The sequence below is a fragment of the Notamacropus eugenii genome, chromosome 3 (genome assembly GCF_028372415.1).
Source record: "Notamacropus eugenii isolate mMacEug1 chromosome 3, mMacEug1.pri_v2, whole genome shotgun sequence".
NCBI lineage: Eukaryota > Metazoa > Chordata > Mammalia > Diprotodontia > Macropodidae > Notamacropus > Notamacropus eugenii.
This window is the reverse complement of record NC_092874.1, coordinates 218,287,469-218,304,071: the sequence shown is the minus strand read 5'-3', so window position 1 is coordinate 218,304,071 and position 16,603 is coordinate 218,287,469. Positions and strand designations below refer to the sequence as shown.

The 16,603-nt window shown below is 36.6% G+C and overlaps 1 protein-coding gene across 9 annotated transcripts; it reads right to left on the bottom strand.

The window, feature by feature from the left end:
* Positions 1-670: 670 nt before the first annotated feature.
* PTHLH (parathyroid hormone like hormone) lies at positions 671-16,317 on the bottom strand. 9 transcript variants are annotated; one of them, XM_072654457.1, is made up of 4 exons: positions 16,160-16,243; positions 12,991-13,113; positions 6,019-6,441; positions 671-1,152 (listed from the first exon to the last, which is right to left on the bottom strand). In XM_072654457.1, exons 2-4 carry the CDS (start codon positions 13,089-13,091, stop codon positions 1,143-1,145), a joined length of 534 nt encoding a protein of 177 aa, XP_072510558.1. In that variant the 5' UTR covers positions 13,092-13,113; positions 16,160-16,243; the 3' UTR covers positions 671-1,142. The 9 variants fall into 9 exon arrangements, with proteins under 9 accessions (XP_072510558.1, XP_072510555.1, XP_072510556.1 ...); XM_072654454.1 differs by lacking the exon at positions 16,160-16,243 and adding an exon at positions 13,700-14,032; XM_072654455.1 differs by lacking the exon at positions 16,160-16,243 and adding an exon at positions 13,335-13,440.
* Between the last annotated feature and the right edge of the window lie 286 nt (positions 16,318-16,603).

Below are 16,603 nucleotides of genomic sequence, written 5' to 3'. Positions count from 1 at the left end.
GTTTTTAATTCTTTAACTGTAAGCCATTGATACTAAGCCATAAGTAATTAGAGGTAAATCTATATATGTTGTAGTCAGAATCTTGCATTTTCTCATCAAAATAGCATAAACATAAGTAGAATGATAGTCAAAAGAAAAAATATGGTTCTCAGTGGGTATTATATGTGTAGTCACTATTCCAAGCATTAGTTATTATTATGGTTTTTTTAAATAACCCTTTCCTTCGAGGACTTCTCTTGTTGTTATTGTATCTATCAACCTAAAGACTATTTATTCTTTTTCTTCATTTTTTTTTGAGATTCTAAAGATACTTTTTTTTGGTTAGGCATTTTGAATGGTATAAAGTTTCTGAACAATATATAGCTTTGTTTTACTTTAGGCTAAATCTCTAGCTAAATGCCTTTACTTTTTCTTGTCTGAACTGGGTTTCCCTACTTCCAGTCCTGCCTCTACTTTCAATAGGATCTACTTTAAATGATGGTGTCTAGGTGGCTCCGGCATGCCATTGATTTGAAATGATAAATTGGAATAAAACATAGGCTAAGCAGTTTAAACTATACTAACACAATCTTTTTAAGATTAAGACAATTGTCAAATGTAGACTTTAAAAATTACATCATGTTCCTTTTCCTAAAAATTCGAAATGACATACTTCTCCCGAGTCATAACATAATTAGATTATATTTTATTAGACTTTCTTTACAAATTTGAAATACTGCTATTTTTACATGCACAGAGGAAAATCAGTTTGAACAATTGTACTTAGGCATTCATTAAAATGAACCACAAATAGCAACACTTAATTGTGTCAGTTATCCACATAATTGATATGTATATCTAAAGTGCATTATGTTACAAAAAATAAATTCAGCAGCACCAAGATACATTTACAAAATAAATACATCGTTCAAAAAATAAATTATGGTAAAACATGATAATAATTGTCTTAGCCTGGGGGGAAAAGAAAATTCACAATGACCAATGTGTCATTTCATTGAGCAATGGTGGGGGGGGAGGGGGGGAAACTGTTTTATTCCAATGCATTTACAGTATTTACAGACAATAAATATTTCTAATACTTTCCATATGTTCACTATTACAGAATACTGCAATATGTTTTCTGAAGTCCTCAGGTGAAAATTTCAATGCCTCCTGAAAAGAAAAGGAAGGAAAAAAAGAGAAATTGATTAATTCTCTTTACATACTAAATGATGGAACATGAAAAGTATAAAATTAAAGACCATAATATAGCAAGTTAAAAACAGACATTTTATCTCTTAAACATTCCCTCCAAAGGAACTAAGGAACAGCAGCGGAGGAGAATACAAATACCCCTTTATAATCTCTTTTATACACATGATCTAGGGAGACAAAGTGGTAGGAAAGTTTGTAGACTACCTTAAAATAGCTGAGCCCCTGAAAACTAAGCTTCAATCTCGATAAAAAAAATTATCAGAAGGGAAAGACTGGTGTATTTCTGGTAAGGCTGTCAGATAAAGGATGTTCCCTGAAGACTTGCAGAGAGCTTTTAGGTGATAAAGATGGGGGAAGAAAAAAAATGAGAGTACTTGGAAATGATGTAGAAGTGGAAAATACATCATCTAAACCCCCTGGCTTTAGACAAAGCTTCAGGCAAGTTTCTTCTGTGACCCTGCCATTGAGTGACCCAATGTTAACTGTTTTTGCTCAGTTTTTCTCCTGATACTGTCTCTTTTGGCTTACCATTTTGTTAATGAAAATGGATTGCTTCGGCTGAAGTGAAAACTTTTGACATTCATCAATTTGCTAAATGAAGTTTTGTATTGTGTTACATATATGAATCATACTTAAACACAGTGTTCTCTATGATTTGGGGGACAGATGAAAGATTCATATTTAGCTCTACTTAAAAACACTCATGAACAAACTTATTATTGGATTATAGTTTTAGAAATGAAAACTACAAGTGATTGCAACTTTAAAGCCCCAAAAAGACTAAGATTGAGACATCTCTCTGCCTGTTTGTCTGAGGCAATGAATACTAATTTAGGAATGAAGGAAAACCCATTCAAATTTAGGGGATAAAGTGAATTGCCTTTAAAAATAATAGTAGCTTGCTACTTAATTCCGTGTGTGTCTTTTATTACTTGTTTTAAGTTAACACTTGGTATTGAGACCCTTTAATCATTCTGGTCTGGTCAATAATATTTTAAGAGTATATAGCAAAGTTTTTTCCTGCCTTCCTGTCTCCCTCTTCGCTCTTGGCCTACTTCATTTCAGTTACTGTGTTGGTTGCTAGGGAAACAATATAGAATGGAATTTGATTGGCTGTGCCATTGGATTGACTGCCAGGATTGTGGGCAAAGTTTCACATGGCAGACATGTGGGTGTGAGACACACAAAAAGAACAAATTCTTGACAATTTAGGGGTTTTATTTGTTGTGCGAGGCAAAGGGTGTACTGGGCATTTAGGGAAGTTTTACTGTGAATCCCAACTTGGTCACTTACTACCTCTGTGATCTTGGGCAAATGACTCACTTCTCTGAGATTCAGTTTGCTTCTCTGTAAGAAGAGGAGATTGGAATAGATAACTGCTTTCTAATTCTAAGTCAATGATATCATGACCCTTTGAATATGACCTATGGACAAGCATTCCTATTTATACTGGGATTGTTCCAAAAGGAAGAGAAGGCAGACAACAAATTACTATTTTGACCAAAAATTGGGTACAAATATATGTTATGAGTAAAGTCAGGAAGACAATTGAAAGAGTAAATAATTTCATAGAATCCCAGTATCTCAGAGTTGGAAGGGACTTTAGTCTGCCTAGTGCAACCTTTGCTTAAACAAGAATTCTCTCTATAACATTTCCCACATATTGCCATCCAGCTTGAAGATCTCTAGTGATGGGGAACCAACTGTGTTCAAAACCAAGTCACTTTGAAAAGTCTTCAGTGGTAGGTAGTATTTGATGAAATATGTTGAGAACATCATCAGTAAGAATAAAGACTATATTGAATATTCCTTCCAAATGGAAAAGAAAGAACCAAACTTTTAAAATACTTTAAAAAATGCTCAGCTAATTCGCTCATTGTCTTCTCTTGTGAGTTCACCTGTAGCAGATGCACACACCCAAATAGGGAACATCTAAGTAAACAATCCATGTGTACAGTGAGCAGGTGTATTTTATTACAAATATGTATATACAAACACACTATAGTTCTGAGCTCCCTTATTTGTTGAGGAACTCTGCTATATTATTTGGTTTTTTATGAATAAATATTTACTGAGACAAAAGATATCTGATTTAAAGTTATAATTAAAATGGTTTTCTGAATCCCGACATTTCAGTCAGATGTCAGATCAAAAACATGATCATAATATAATTTTTAGAAAGTAAAACAATACATTTCCTACTGTGCATGCCATATGAAGGAAAACAAGAAAAGTTAGTTGAATAGTTTTTAAGACAAAAACACAAGATGTTATAGAGTGTGATAAAGCTTATGACTTTACCATTTCCTACTTTTTCCATTCTCAGACAATTCTGTTGATAATATCTCTCTCACCTCTACCATAAAAAGGACAGGGCAATAAGAAATGTCTAGATGCCCCCTCCTCATGGTGGTCTTATGGATAGTTTTCTAAAATACTTGTATCTGAAAAAAAATTTTATTTGACTTATCTCAGTGCTGAAAAAGAACATAAAATACATTTATATTCCTTAAATATAAACTGAAGAGATACATCAGCCAAATAAATTTTATATGGCTTATTATTCCAGGTACTTAAAACATTTGTATGGCTCTATCCATTTTTACTAATGGCACTTCTTTTCCCTGCTACCCAATCCACTTTCTTCTACAGTTTGTCATAATACTACATTAAGAGAATATATATATCTGGCTACAAAATGAAAAACATAGTCCCACGAGGCTTCCAACAATAAGAGAATAGAAAGAAGAAACAGATATTTCTTTTTACCCATTAGGCATTGGATTGACTGCCAATCCTGTGGGCAAAGTTTCACATGGCAGACATGTGTGGGTGTGAGACCTAATTGCATTAGGCCAATGTCTAATTTTCACTTGATCTACTCTGGTTTCTTTTGGGCCCTTGGTGTAAGAACTGTTGCTTATTTTCATAATTTCTCTAGACACTCAAGGGCACTGAAAACTTAAACTGTCAGCCAATGAAATCCATAATAAAGTATTTATGTTGCCTTTTTCAGATCTCTAGCATATGTAGAAGTAATAAAATAGAAATGGAACCTAATAATAAAATTTACTGATTTTCATTACTTACTTTCATACATATATACATCTAGGAATATATCTTAAAATATGCTGAAGAGATTTATTTATCAACAGATGATCTAAGATATATAGGCCTTACTGTAATTGTGCTAGGTCATTCATTGAATCCAAGCAATCTTCAGTGATATCGTCACTTACTCCATAAGCTATACTAATGACACCAAATAACTTGGCATTTAATATAATATACACCCTAAATTTTAGTCAACTCAGGAAGTGATGCTGATTATCAAGTTTAGAACTGCACAAAAACAAATCATTCTGTATTACTATCAGAGAACTGGGAAAAGATTGGTGGGATGCAGGGAGAGTATTGAATGGTAAGAAATCATTGGTTGCATCTGATGTGTTCTTGTGTTGTTTTCATCTGTCTTTCAAACCCCATAGGTTTTCTGTACTGAAAAGTAAAAAAAAAAAAAAAATCCTATCAGTGGAAAAGTATGTATAGGAAGGCATTGTCGTCTAATGGACAGAGCACTGGACTGAAAGTCGGAAGACTTGGGCATAAAGTCCAAGTTTCCTTTTGTAAAATGGGGTTGTAATATTCAGCACCTTTCTGACTTACAAAAACATTTTCATGACAAATGTAATCATAAGTAGATATCAAACCTAGTTCTCATTTAGTATTTGTCATAAAAGTTCACAGTAATATTATCATTACTAAAGCTCCCTCTCTTCTAATAATGTGGTTTTGATGGACCATCATGAAGCTCATGGTGTTATGATATATGGGGAAATACTCTTTCTCTGAAAGCCAATACACAAATTTTTTCTCAGTAGTCATGTTCTATAGTAGAGTATAAGTTCCTCAAGGGCAAACTGTAGTTTTTGTCTTGAATCCTTAGGACCTAACACAGTTCCTGGAACAATAAATGCTTGTTGAAGTAAATTAAATTGAATTTCAGATCAGAAAGATAAAACTGAATTAAAAGGTTGAAGATTTGGACATATTTACAGTTTACCTATAAATTGTCTTACGTATACTATAAAACTGAACATAAATAATGCACATATAAAATAATATGTATTGTATATGTATACAGTATGGTACATATACAACATAGTATGGATTGTTTTGTAGTGTTTATAGATATTGAGAAAGCAGAAATTCCCCTTGTTTTTCATTAAGATGAAAAGAGCATAGTTAAAAAGTCTACAACATCTGAACACCGATTTGTTTTTTATATTAAGGTCACAGCCACTAACTTCTCAAGTTCAATGAACATTCAAGCTTAATTTTGCCCAACTTAGCCTGGGGAGATAGGCAATGTGGTATAATGGCTGTAGCGTTGCCCATAAAGATCTGGATTCAAGTGTTACTCTTTACTCATACTGGTTCTGTGATCCGGGACAACTTGCTTGACCTGCAAGTGTTCCTTCTCTAAGCCTCCAAGTTGTAAAGAAGGTACTGATATACATTGGCAGGTGTTTTCTTACCTGGAAGTTCCCTATATCAGTGAAATCACAGGTGTAGTCCCTATTCTAAATTAGGAAAAGAAGAGTTGGGAATCTCCAGTTACCTTAGCAGGGTTCTGGCAAAATGTTGTAAGAGATCATAAAAAAGTATTGCTCTAGGGCAGACTTTATTCTTTTCATCTTTGTTGCAATTTATATATCATATCAATAGGAAGAAAGTTGAAGAACTGTGTGAACTGAAGGGAAAATGTATATGGTATCTCAAAGTGATGAAGGCTAGGCAATAGGCCCCGGAAAGTTTAATTACCGTAAGTTGAGATCCAGCGTAGTCCCAGAGATGTCTGATAGGTGAACCCCTTCCACCCCACTACCAGCTACTCCAGAGTTTAACCAAGCTGATCGAGTTCGCCGTTTTTTCTTTTCCTGTTCCTTGCGTTTTCCTGGCTTGCCTTTCTTTTTCTTGTTAGATGTTCTCACTGGCTGCTCTTTATATGTCTGTGCCTTGTTGGTCTCCTGAGTTAGGTACCTCCCCTCATCTTCACTTCCAAACCGGACAGGGTAGTTCTTTGTGTTAGTAGCAGGCTTGGGGTTGGGAGAAACCTCTAAGGTAGCTCGGATTTCAGCTGTGTTAATGCCTTCAATCAAATTTTGAAGAAAGATTCTTCGTCGTAAATCTTGAATAACCTTCCCTTTGTCATGGAGGAACTGGTGCTCTGATACAGCTCTTTTGCTAAAAAAAAAAAAAAAAAGTTGGGGAGAGGAAGGGGGGAAATTACAATTTAGGTACTACTAGATGTCTTCATTCTATTAATTCTCCACTCTGCACGTTATAGAGAGGGCTACAACAGGACCACTTAGAATCGCTATTTCTAAAGAAAAAGCTGGTAGAATAAGAAAAGAAATAATGTTTATCTAACTCAACATAAATGAATGATTAGATTTGCATCTATTCTTTTCAGGGTTCTATAGGAGGAAACCCCTTATAATAGTTATGAATTCCAGGAATAAGTCAATAAACCTGAGATGTGAAATGTAGAAGTATCTTCTGGTCCTTTTTAAGCACATCCTCCTCCTCTCACACACTGACTCTAGGATCCCAGACTTAGAAGGGACTTCCTCTCCTTCACTCCTTCTGCAGTCCAGTTAGCCCACCCTTTTACTATTTCTCACACTCAATAGTTCATCTCTTGTCTCTATGCCTGGATGTTTTCCTGCTGCGCCTCTGCCTCTAAGAATTGCTAGTATCTTTCAAAATTCAGCTTAAATGTCACTTCCTATATAAGGCATTTGTTAATACCTTCCCTTTTGTAGTGTATATATTTTATTATACACTATATATTTATATATCCTCTGAGGAAAAATGTGAGTTCCTTAAAGTCAGGGACTAAACTTTGATTCTTGCCTTTGTATTCCCAGAATACCTAGCACGTAGTAGACAATAGATGCTGACTGATTGGTACCAGATGAACTGTACCAGCTCATTCTACTCGTACTCAAAACATGAATCTCATCTGCATTATCACTGACCAGTGACTCAGCAAACTTGAAAATCTCTGGTAATGAAAGATTCGCTATCTCCTAACACAGCTCTTACAAGGGATAGCCTATACAAAGGAATGGAGGTGGGAAATGGAGTGCTCCTTTTTCAAATAGTTTTGTTAGTGTGTGGAGTGCAGGGGATTATACTGAAGTGAAATCTGGCTCTGGAACTTCCATATACCAGTTCTAATTCTGCCATTGGATTTGGGGCCATAAAGGACAGAATTAATTTATCTCCCACATGACAACATTTCAAAAATTCAAAGAAAGGCAAAGCAGTCAGTCAGTTAACTATCAGGCATTGTTGTATGTGATTTAAATACAAATCTGTTATTTTTAAAAATATGCTTCAAGCAATAAAAGTGAGTACTCCCTTAAATGTGGGGAATCCAACTTTCTACTGTCTTTGCTTGCCTTCAGTATTTCTCTGCAGGCAAAAAATTCCTTGCTGTACCCACTGATGGTGATTTTTTTTTTTAAAGTGGAGTGCATCAAATATTATCTAATATGTATAACATCACTTTAATTCAAAGACAGTCAAAAAAGATAAAGGTGGAGGGAGTTGAGAATTTCCTATAGGGGATGTTTATTTATTTTTTAAAACTTCACCTGTAACGATATATTGGTGTGATCTGATAGATTTCTGGTTATGTATATTTACTAGGACTTTCATATTTCCTCTCTGTTTCTGCTTATCTCATTTCCCACAAAGTCCTTTTAAATGATCTCCATTCTCTTATACAAATTTATCTCTTCCTTTCCTCACCCCACTCCTCTCTTCTATGTACCAGATATTAAAGTTATTCTGAGGTTATTTAGGTGAAACCTTTAGTTTAATCAGCCATTTCCAATTATACACCTTTCAGAGAAACCTTCCTCCATTTCCATCTTTTCCCAAATCCTACTATATTTACTGTGGTCCAGCCTCCGTATGAAGGTGGGAGAATTAGGTTTGTTGCCTTCAAAAGGGATAAGAATAATTAAGATTCTGAGGGGTAAAGGTAAATAATATCCAGTGAACCATAAGAAAAGATTCTAGAACATTAGAATGATCATCAAACATGGGCTAATCTCAAACATATCTGAGGCAAGTTGGAAGGGCTATTCCCTAAATAGCCATCTATAAGAGGTGGCATTGTATCCATACTCTCAGTGTAACACTTTCTCCTCACAGGAATGAAAATAGCTTCCATTTCCTCACCTTTTTTCTCTTTACAAAGTTAAAGCATCTTTTAGTTTGATGTCTGGGAGGAAGAAGAAAGTAATATACAGACTAGTGAGAGCCATTGCAACAGTGAGGAGAGCAATCTAGATCTCTGGCATCTGGAGTATAGCCATTATCACATGACCTAGAGTTTTTATTATTGTTACCTATCTCTCCATCACAAAATAAATAACTATGGTTCCTAGAATTTTTCTCTGGAAGAGAGTTGCTTATCTAGCAACTTTCTAAGTAAAAGTACCCAATGAGATTTTATATATTAATGGTAATTTCTCTGAATATTATACTTAACATTCAAACTACCCTTGCGTATTTTAAAGTGTTGACTGACTTGAAGACATTACTTAATGGAAAGGAATTTAAAAGGAGCCTGATTTAAATGAACCATGCAGTAGTCTCTTTTCCTTTTTGAAGGTGCCACATGTTAGTAGATTAAAATTCACTTAGTCCATGGGAACTTTTAATATCCTGGAAACTTTTAATAATCTGCATCTTGAAAGTTAGCTATACTATGACTACATTTTCTAAGTGCGGCAGTTTTGTATTTTTCTTTCAAAATTAGGTCTAATATAATTGCATGTCTCACAGTTACTGCAATTTAGAAAGCATCCTTTGGCAAAATGTTAAACACACATATACACAAAAGTATCTCAGCCATTGCTCATTCATAACATATCCTGGATTATTTCATTCCCTTGTCACTCCAACAGATGCTCATTCCATCTTTCCTACTCTCTAATTTTGTAATACAGATCAATCCATTGTATTAGCTGCAAGGTAACTTTTAAAAACAGTTTCTTCTAATTAAATCAGTTTTGTTCATGCTCATTCTCATTGGCATATAGTGCTTCTATCGTATGTCAGTCACATAGCTTTCCTAACTTAAGCTCTGGACTTTCCCAGGATACTTCTCATGGGAAATGCAGTTCTCATTCTATCCTTTTACTTTATAAAAAGTAAACAGATTTGTTTGATTTTGTTCAGTTTAACAATCATACGTCTCTGGCAAAGAGCAAAGTTTTCCTCTCGCCTTTGACAAAATTATTAGTAGTTTATTGTGATTTTCACAGACAATGCTGTCAGGTAGTTCTCCTACTGTTTTAAGGACTTTAGCCTTGAAAATGCGGTTTAAAAAAAGATCATTAGAACTGCCCTTCCCCCAGATTTTGCCTCAGGCACATGAATTAAATTCTAGTCCTCTTTTATAGTGGGTAAATGACCTGCCTTTTAAAAGATGTGTACATATATACTGTTAGGGAAGAATAAGGAAAAACGGAGGAGCTTTTCATTTAAATAGCTATATAATATAATATTTGAGAGTCACATCTGTCTCCCAACAACACTTCTGTGTTCTATACTTCCATAAAAGACTTCATAGTTTTATGTTTCACATGATATTTATTATTCAGCATTTAATATTAAAAAGAAAACAATAAATCCTTACCATAATATGCTTCATTGTTTTCCTTAAACATTATTATTTTTACAAACATATAGAAAAGAATTCTTAACAAGGGTAACTCCACACTTTTATCTGGGCCACTACTCTGCTTTAATTCAGAGGGAAATGTCTTTCTGGGTGAATTTTCACGGAACTAGATTAAATTTCTAAAGAACTGTCAAGAAATACAGAGAGTAAACAGTGTGATAGAAATTTTTTCTTAAGCAAAGAACGAAGCAGGCCACAGGAGAAGTTTGGTTCTTAAGGAAACGTGGAGAAGAAAAGTTCTGTGGTCCATGGAAGAGACAGGGTTAGGGTGTTAGAATTAGGATGACTCACTAGAAGTCCCTTCCAACTCAAATGACTCAGTCAAAAGTAATGCTTTTTATTAAGTGGAATAGACCAAGTCTGACTCCAAAGCAGATCCAGCCAATGATGTTTTAAGTTTACGAATATACTGGAGAGAGTCCCTTTACAGTTTGAATACAAAAGGTACCAATCTACTTGCCCAAAGTATTTTAACTTAGAATAATCTGCTGCCTGTTTCTTGGTCTTTGTCTCATTCACCCTCTTGTCTCATAAAACATTTGTTTTTTAATCAGGACCTGCAATTTCAACAGTTGTAAGGCAACTTCTAGTATAGAAATTTCAGTTAACATGGTAGTTGGGTAACCTTTCCACAATTTAGTCTTGAAGAGTCACCTGAGGGTACTAGAAGGTTAAACTGCTTGACCATGGTCGCATAGTATATATATCAGAGGCAGAATGTGAATCCACATGTTCCCAATATTAAGATCAGCCCTCTAGCCATTAATGGATGCTCTCTCTCATTAAATATATTTTATATCAAATCCCCAAACTCCAGGACTTGCAACATTCCTAATCTTTTCCCTTTTCACCTGCTTTAGGAAGTTTTACTAAGTTCTGCTTTATTATAGAACTGCCCACTATATTTTAAAAGCAATACTTCTATGTCTTAACACCCTAAAGCACTGAGGGATTTCTAAGGGGTACTGAAATATTTATGTAGTTGAGGTTAAGCAGTTTTCCTAGAGTTTGGTTTGAAGAGTGATTGGGGAGTAATATGGCTTGATTATATGTTAATAAAAGTTCTTTCAAGAAATTGACTTATTTCGTATTTTGAATAGACTCATGTTTTGTCTAACATGCAGTTGACTGTTAGTTGGTGACACTGCAGATCTAATGACTTGTTTTTAACTCCATCTGGCACTAGTAATTTGGTGTAATATTTTTGTCTACTGATGATTTAAGCTTCCATGAAAAAGCCTGGCTGTAATGTAATGTGATGATTAATCATTGACTAAAGCAATGTTTTGTGGTAGTTTTATAACTGTCTACAGAGTGTGAGTATTTAAGTATGAGATTGTGTTTCACCCACAAACAAAACTGTAACAGTGTTACTGGCTGCTAACTGATTTCTGATGTGTTTTGCATATTATGGCCAAAAAAGAGTTAAAATAGGATTAAAAAAAAACTTAGCACAATTTTCTGCAGTAATTGCGGCGAGGGAGAAGCAATCATGATTCACAAGTGGTTCCTCAAAACAGAAAACAGATATTTCTTACAAAACTTAAAAGAAAAAAATTGGCTTCATTCCAATTCAGTGTCTCTTGGCCAAGTAAATAGAGTATTAATTGCATGTCACATTTTGTTATTTACATACACCTAAACATAAATTCTCTTTATGCCTGAACAGGACAAAGTTTCACTCAAGAAAAAAATCTGAAGACAATTTTCAGAAATGCCCCAGTAAAACTGTTAATTTGAAGAAAACAATGTAGCTTTATCTTTAGTACAATGTTCTACACGATTTGCCTTAGGAGATTCGTAATAGATATTCATTTTAGTGCCAAGGTTCAGGCATGTCTAAAGTAATTTCATTTAGGAATTTTCTGTTTGAATGATAATAATAATTAATAAAAATGATAAAGACAAGGAAATATATGAAACAGTTACTTTTGTGTGTTCCCTGGGCAATTGACAAGGAAACCCTACTGAACAGTGGCTGTAAATATTGGATATGACAACTCAATATTTGTAGATTTCCTCCCTTAATTCCTTATCTAGAGTCTCATTCTCTTTGCAGTTTTCAAACAAAACTTTTGTACTACTTTGGGTGCTTTTTCACCTGAGACGGTCAGCGTACAGTTAAAATGAGTGCACAAAGAGCATGAAACAGGCATTCAAACTCAATCATTTCCCTTCGTGATCAGGTTAGATATTGATCTGGAGCCATCTTCTTCTAACTTTTCAGTAACATGCTTTTATAGAAGTAATGTTATTTCTCTAGTGTGGGTGGATGGCTGACTATTTTTGATCCAAAGTTCATCCTTAGAAGGTCTGTGAAGGAGAGGGCTATCCAAGTCCTTCAGTCATCAGCATCAAATATATGACTCCACTTTAAAAAATATTTCAAAGTGGCAATAATCCAAAGAAAAAGCTTTCTATACCTAATGTTCATTATGGATCTAATCACCATAAACTTTTTGGAGTTTCTTACTGCTTGAATTTTACCAGTGAGAAGTTTTAACTATCTTAAATAAAATTATGCCTTTGTTATTTTGTATGGTTATGCCATTCATAATAAATATGTGTATTTTATGATTCCTAAACACATGCATATATGTAGATAGAAGAAAGCACATATTTACTTCTCCAGTACTTGCTATGCTTCCTCTAGTTTATCTACAATTTTCAGATATTAAAATGAGTCCCTTACTATCTACTGAGGGAAAGAATTAGGAGATTAGGTAAAAAACAACAACAACAACGCCACCCCAACACCTTTCATAGAAATCCTATTTAAAAAATCTTGAAGCTCAACCTGTTATTAAGTCCATTTCATAGACTTGGTCTCAACTAGCAGGCTTCAGCAGGTAGCCTGAAACTCATCCTGTTCAAAACTGAAGTGGGTAGCAACATTCACACATCAGTGGAAAGTTGGGAGAATTCCTGGAGCCCTACTACTGCCAGCTCCAAGGCGGCCACAAACTTTCCCTTCTCATCCCACTCCGTATTTGTCCAGGAATCACACAAGAAGAGAAGAGAGGACTTACAGTCGGCGGCTGAGTCCCTCCACTGATCTCCCACAAGAGGGAACAGAATAACTCAGCAGAAACACCGCAAAGCTCCATTGCTGAAACAGTCTCCTGAACATTTTATCTTCTTGGTCTCGGAACCTGCGACAAAATGAAAAAGAAAAAAAGAAAGAAAAGGAAAAAAAAAGAAGAAAAATGGGTCCAAAGTGTCACTCTGTATTCCCCCCTTCCCACTTCACTTTTCTTGAAACAAGAAAGAAAGTAAAAAGAAAGAAGAAAGAAAGAAAAAGCCTCTTTTACATTAAGGGCATCTCCAAAGTTGTAAAAGAAAAGTGTTCTCTAGAACCTCTCTCAGCACTCACTTCTACAGAAATCAGCTCCTCCAACTGAGATCGTGCACGCGCGCGCGCACACACATACACACACAACACACACTTACACACAGGCAAATCAGAGACACTTCCTCTGAAATAACGACAATGAAATAGTTTATATATGCATCAGGGCAAGGAGTGTGTTTACAGGTCTCCCATAGCAATGCTTAATTAATCTGGCAAACAGCTCTCTCATGGGTCTATGGAGCTAGGCAAGCCCCTTTTTTTAGGGGAAGAAAAGTTCCCCAGATAAGTCAGCCTTCTTGAACATCTGGAGGACCAGACTTCTCGTGTTAGAGACACATGGAGATGCACACACACACACACACACGCGCACACACACGTTTCTATACCTCCTCGGATGCAGCGTTCAGGTAGAGAGTCGATTCCACACACACTTTTGGAAAAGGCGTGTGTCGTCGTCTGTATCTAGAGAGCCAGGGATCTAAAAGCAGTGGAGGCAGCAGCCAAGGCAGCGTGGAGGCAGTGACAGCGGCGGGGCGGCGGCGGCAGCGGCAGCGGCTGCGGTGGGGTCCGCTCTAGAGGCTGGAAAGCATGCTTTGGTTGTGCAGGTTGGAGCAGGGCTAGAAGCAGAACTGGGACTGGAATGTTCACACGCTCTGGAGGCAAAACCTGCTAGAGAAGTGAGTGACTCGCAAAGAGGTGGCGCCCTAGGAACATGTGCTGGGAGAAAGCGAGCCTGGAGCAGAGATGAAGCGGGGGTGGGGGGGAGGGGGTAGGAAGGAGGAGGCTATGGATTGCGAGAGAGCTAGAGACAGAGAGAAATGGAGAGGGAGAGGGAGAAATAAAGGAGAGGGAGAGCATATTTGTGCAAGCAGGCAGACAGACGCACGCACAAAGGCACGTACTTGTGCTTATCTTCTAAAAGTCTCTCTGGTTTTAGGACTGGGAGGAAAAGGCTATGAAGAGGAGAGATGAAAGAAGGGGTAACTCTCTCGGTGTGCCCCCCCGCCCCGGTCTTTGCCAGGGGGTAGGTGAGGGTATCATTTTAAGCTCGTCTGGGTTACTTCATTCCCTAGAGGTAGGAGGTAGTTGGAATACAGTTCCCTTCAGGTGTGGCACTAAGGCCGTGACCAGTCTTCTCCCCCTTTCCCTCTACCACTACCACTAGGGAGATGCTTCTGATAGCGCACTGGGGAGGAGAGGAGCAGGGATGGGTCAGAGGGGGATGGAGCAAATCTCTGAGGAATCAGCAACCTCAGGTTCCAGGAAAGTTTAGGCTCTAGCTTTTCAGGCATTAACAGGGGTCCCTCCCTGCTTATACCTGCCCCCCTCCCCGCCTCCCCCTGCCCCCAATTGAGTTTGCTAGGAAGCGTACAGGGCTAAGGGCACTAGGGGAGGGTGGAGAAGTCTCCATTTATACGAGAAAAACGGTTTCAGCCTTCAGGCTGAGATAGAATTTCTAGCTCTTTCTTTCGGGAGAACAGCTGGGGACATCTGGAGCTGGTCCAAGAAACTTCACGCAAACTTTCTTTCCCCGCTGAAGGAGTGACACTCTTGGTAGTGTGCTCAGTTCACCGCCACTCCCAACAACAATCATGTCCCCCACCCGTTTTCCAGTTACCCTAACACTACTCCCACCCTCGCCCGGTACTACAAACCCTACTTCCAAAAAAAAAAAAATGTATCCTGAAATAAGGGCATCAAAAAACCTCTTTCAGTTCAACAGACACAATTCTACATCTCCATATTATCCCCTCGGGGAAATCAGAGGAAAGCAGAAGAGTTTTCCCCAAAGAGTATCTTCGGCTCGAGTTAGCTATGGAAGAGTTTTATGTATTGAATCGCCAGTAAATTATGAACATCCTGGACCTATATCTTTTGAAGCGAACCTAATTCATTGGAATCATTCAAGGACGTCTATACTCTTTCAAAGATCCATAGTAGCTCCATTATTATCTGAAAACCGGAATGATGCTGAGGCTTGAAATGGTTATGAGAAGCTTGACCTTTACTGGAGGAGCAGTCACTGCTCACCATTCACATCTACGCCTTACCTAGATAATTTTTGTTCTCCACAAGTTTCTTGGCATGTTCACCCAAACATCAGTTTCATATTTTCTCTTCTCCTTCACTTGAAATTCTTTATTATTTAAAATACTATTTTTCCTTCTTTAAAACCACCCTTTGGGGATCTCCACAATTTTCACGAAAGATTAAAGCAATTAAAGTAGCACATTTTTCCGTGGCAGGCAGGGGGAGAGAGAAGATTTAGCTCCACAGAGGTATCTATCATTTGATAAAACTACTGACACCTGACAATTTCTTTCCAAACAGATTGACAAGCTTTAACATAATCCTTAGAATCTATGAAAAGCAAATTACAAACAAATCACTTTATGCTTGTGAATTATTTTAAATTAACATCATATTTACTTCTACAACAACAAACCAAAGCACTTAAGCCAAATTTTAAACTACACAGGCAAAATAAACAAACAAAACCCTGAAGAAGGAAGATTGAAATTCAAATCAGACAGGAAACATTAAGTCATTTATGCTATAAACAAATTCACTATACAGAAACACTCACTACTCCTTAATTTAAGAGGTATCATCAATAAACTTCTTTGATCCATGCTGATTTTTCAACTGATTAAAAAATTGACCTTCTTCCTTTCTCACTCTCTTTGCTTTACCCACACACTTCTTACTGGTATTAATGGCAACACATCTATCAAATATTTTTAGAATTTTCTCTCTTCCACAAAAAGAAAAAAATATACCCAGGAAAAATAAATAGTCTTTATGTACTTGGAATACTGAAGTTTCCTTATAATTTATTACTTCACCTTTTCCTTGATTTACAGTCTTCTCTGCCTTTCTGGTCAAATGAGGGAGATTCAGCAGTCTCTTCCAAAAGTATTTTTTTTAACTTCAGAAAAGTGAAATCAAGTTTCAGATGAATTAGAATAAACAAATCTTACATACTTTTCCTATAAGGAAATTTCCTTGCTCCCATCAAAGAAAGTTTTGGCAAAGTAGGTGCCTTCTCCTAAGCTGCTCTTTTTTATTATCCTGCAATAGAAGATTCTTCTCTCAATATATAGCCTGGGACTTTCTATTTCCCCCTCCTCCTTTTGGAAAGAATACAGTGACATCATAATCCACCTTCCATTTAGCTGAGTAACCATGGGTGATGCTCAGACACATGACTAAACAGAAGCACTAGGTAGGATTCATCTCCCTTTACCCCTCCTCCCCTTTTTAAGTTTGAGAAAGGAACAGGAGCCAAT

Bases quoted from the DNA above. Each gene is read 5' to 3' on its own strand.
- PTHLH (XM_072654458.1), bottom strand. The intron at 6,442-12,990 runs GTAAGTCCTCTC...TTTTTTTTTTAG, and splicing joins GAGGGACTCAGCCGCCGACT to CAAAAGAGCTGTATCAGAGC. The intron at 4,693-6,018 runs GTAATTAAACTT...TTTACTTTTCAG, and splicing joins ACGCTGGATCTCAACTTACG to TACAGAAAACCTATGGGGTT.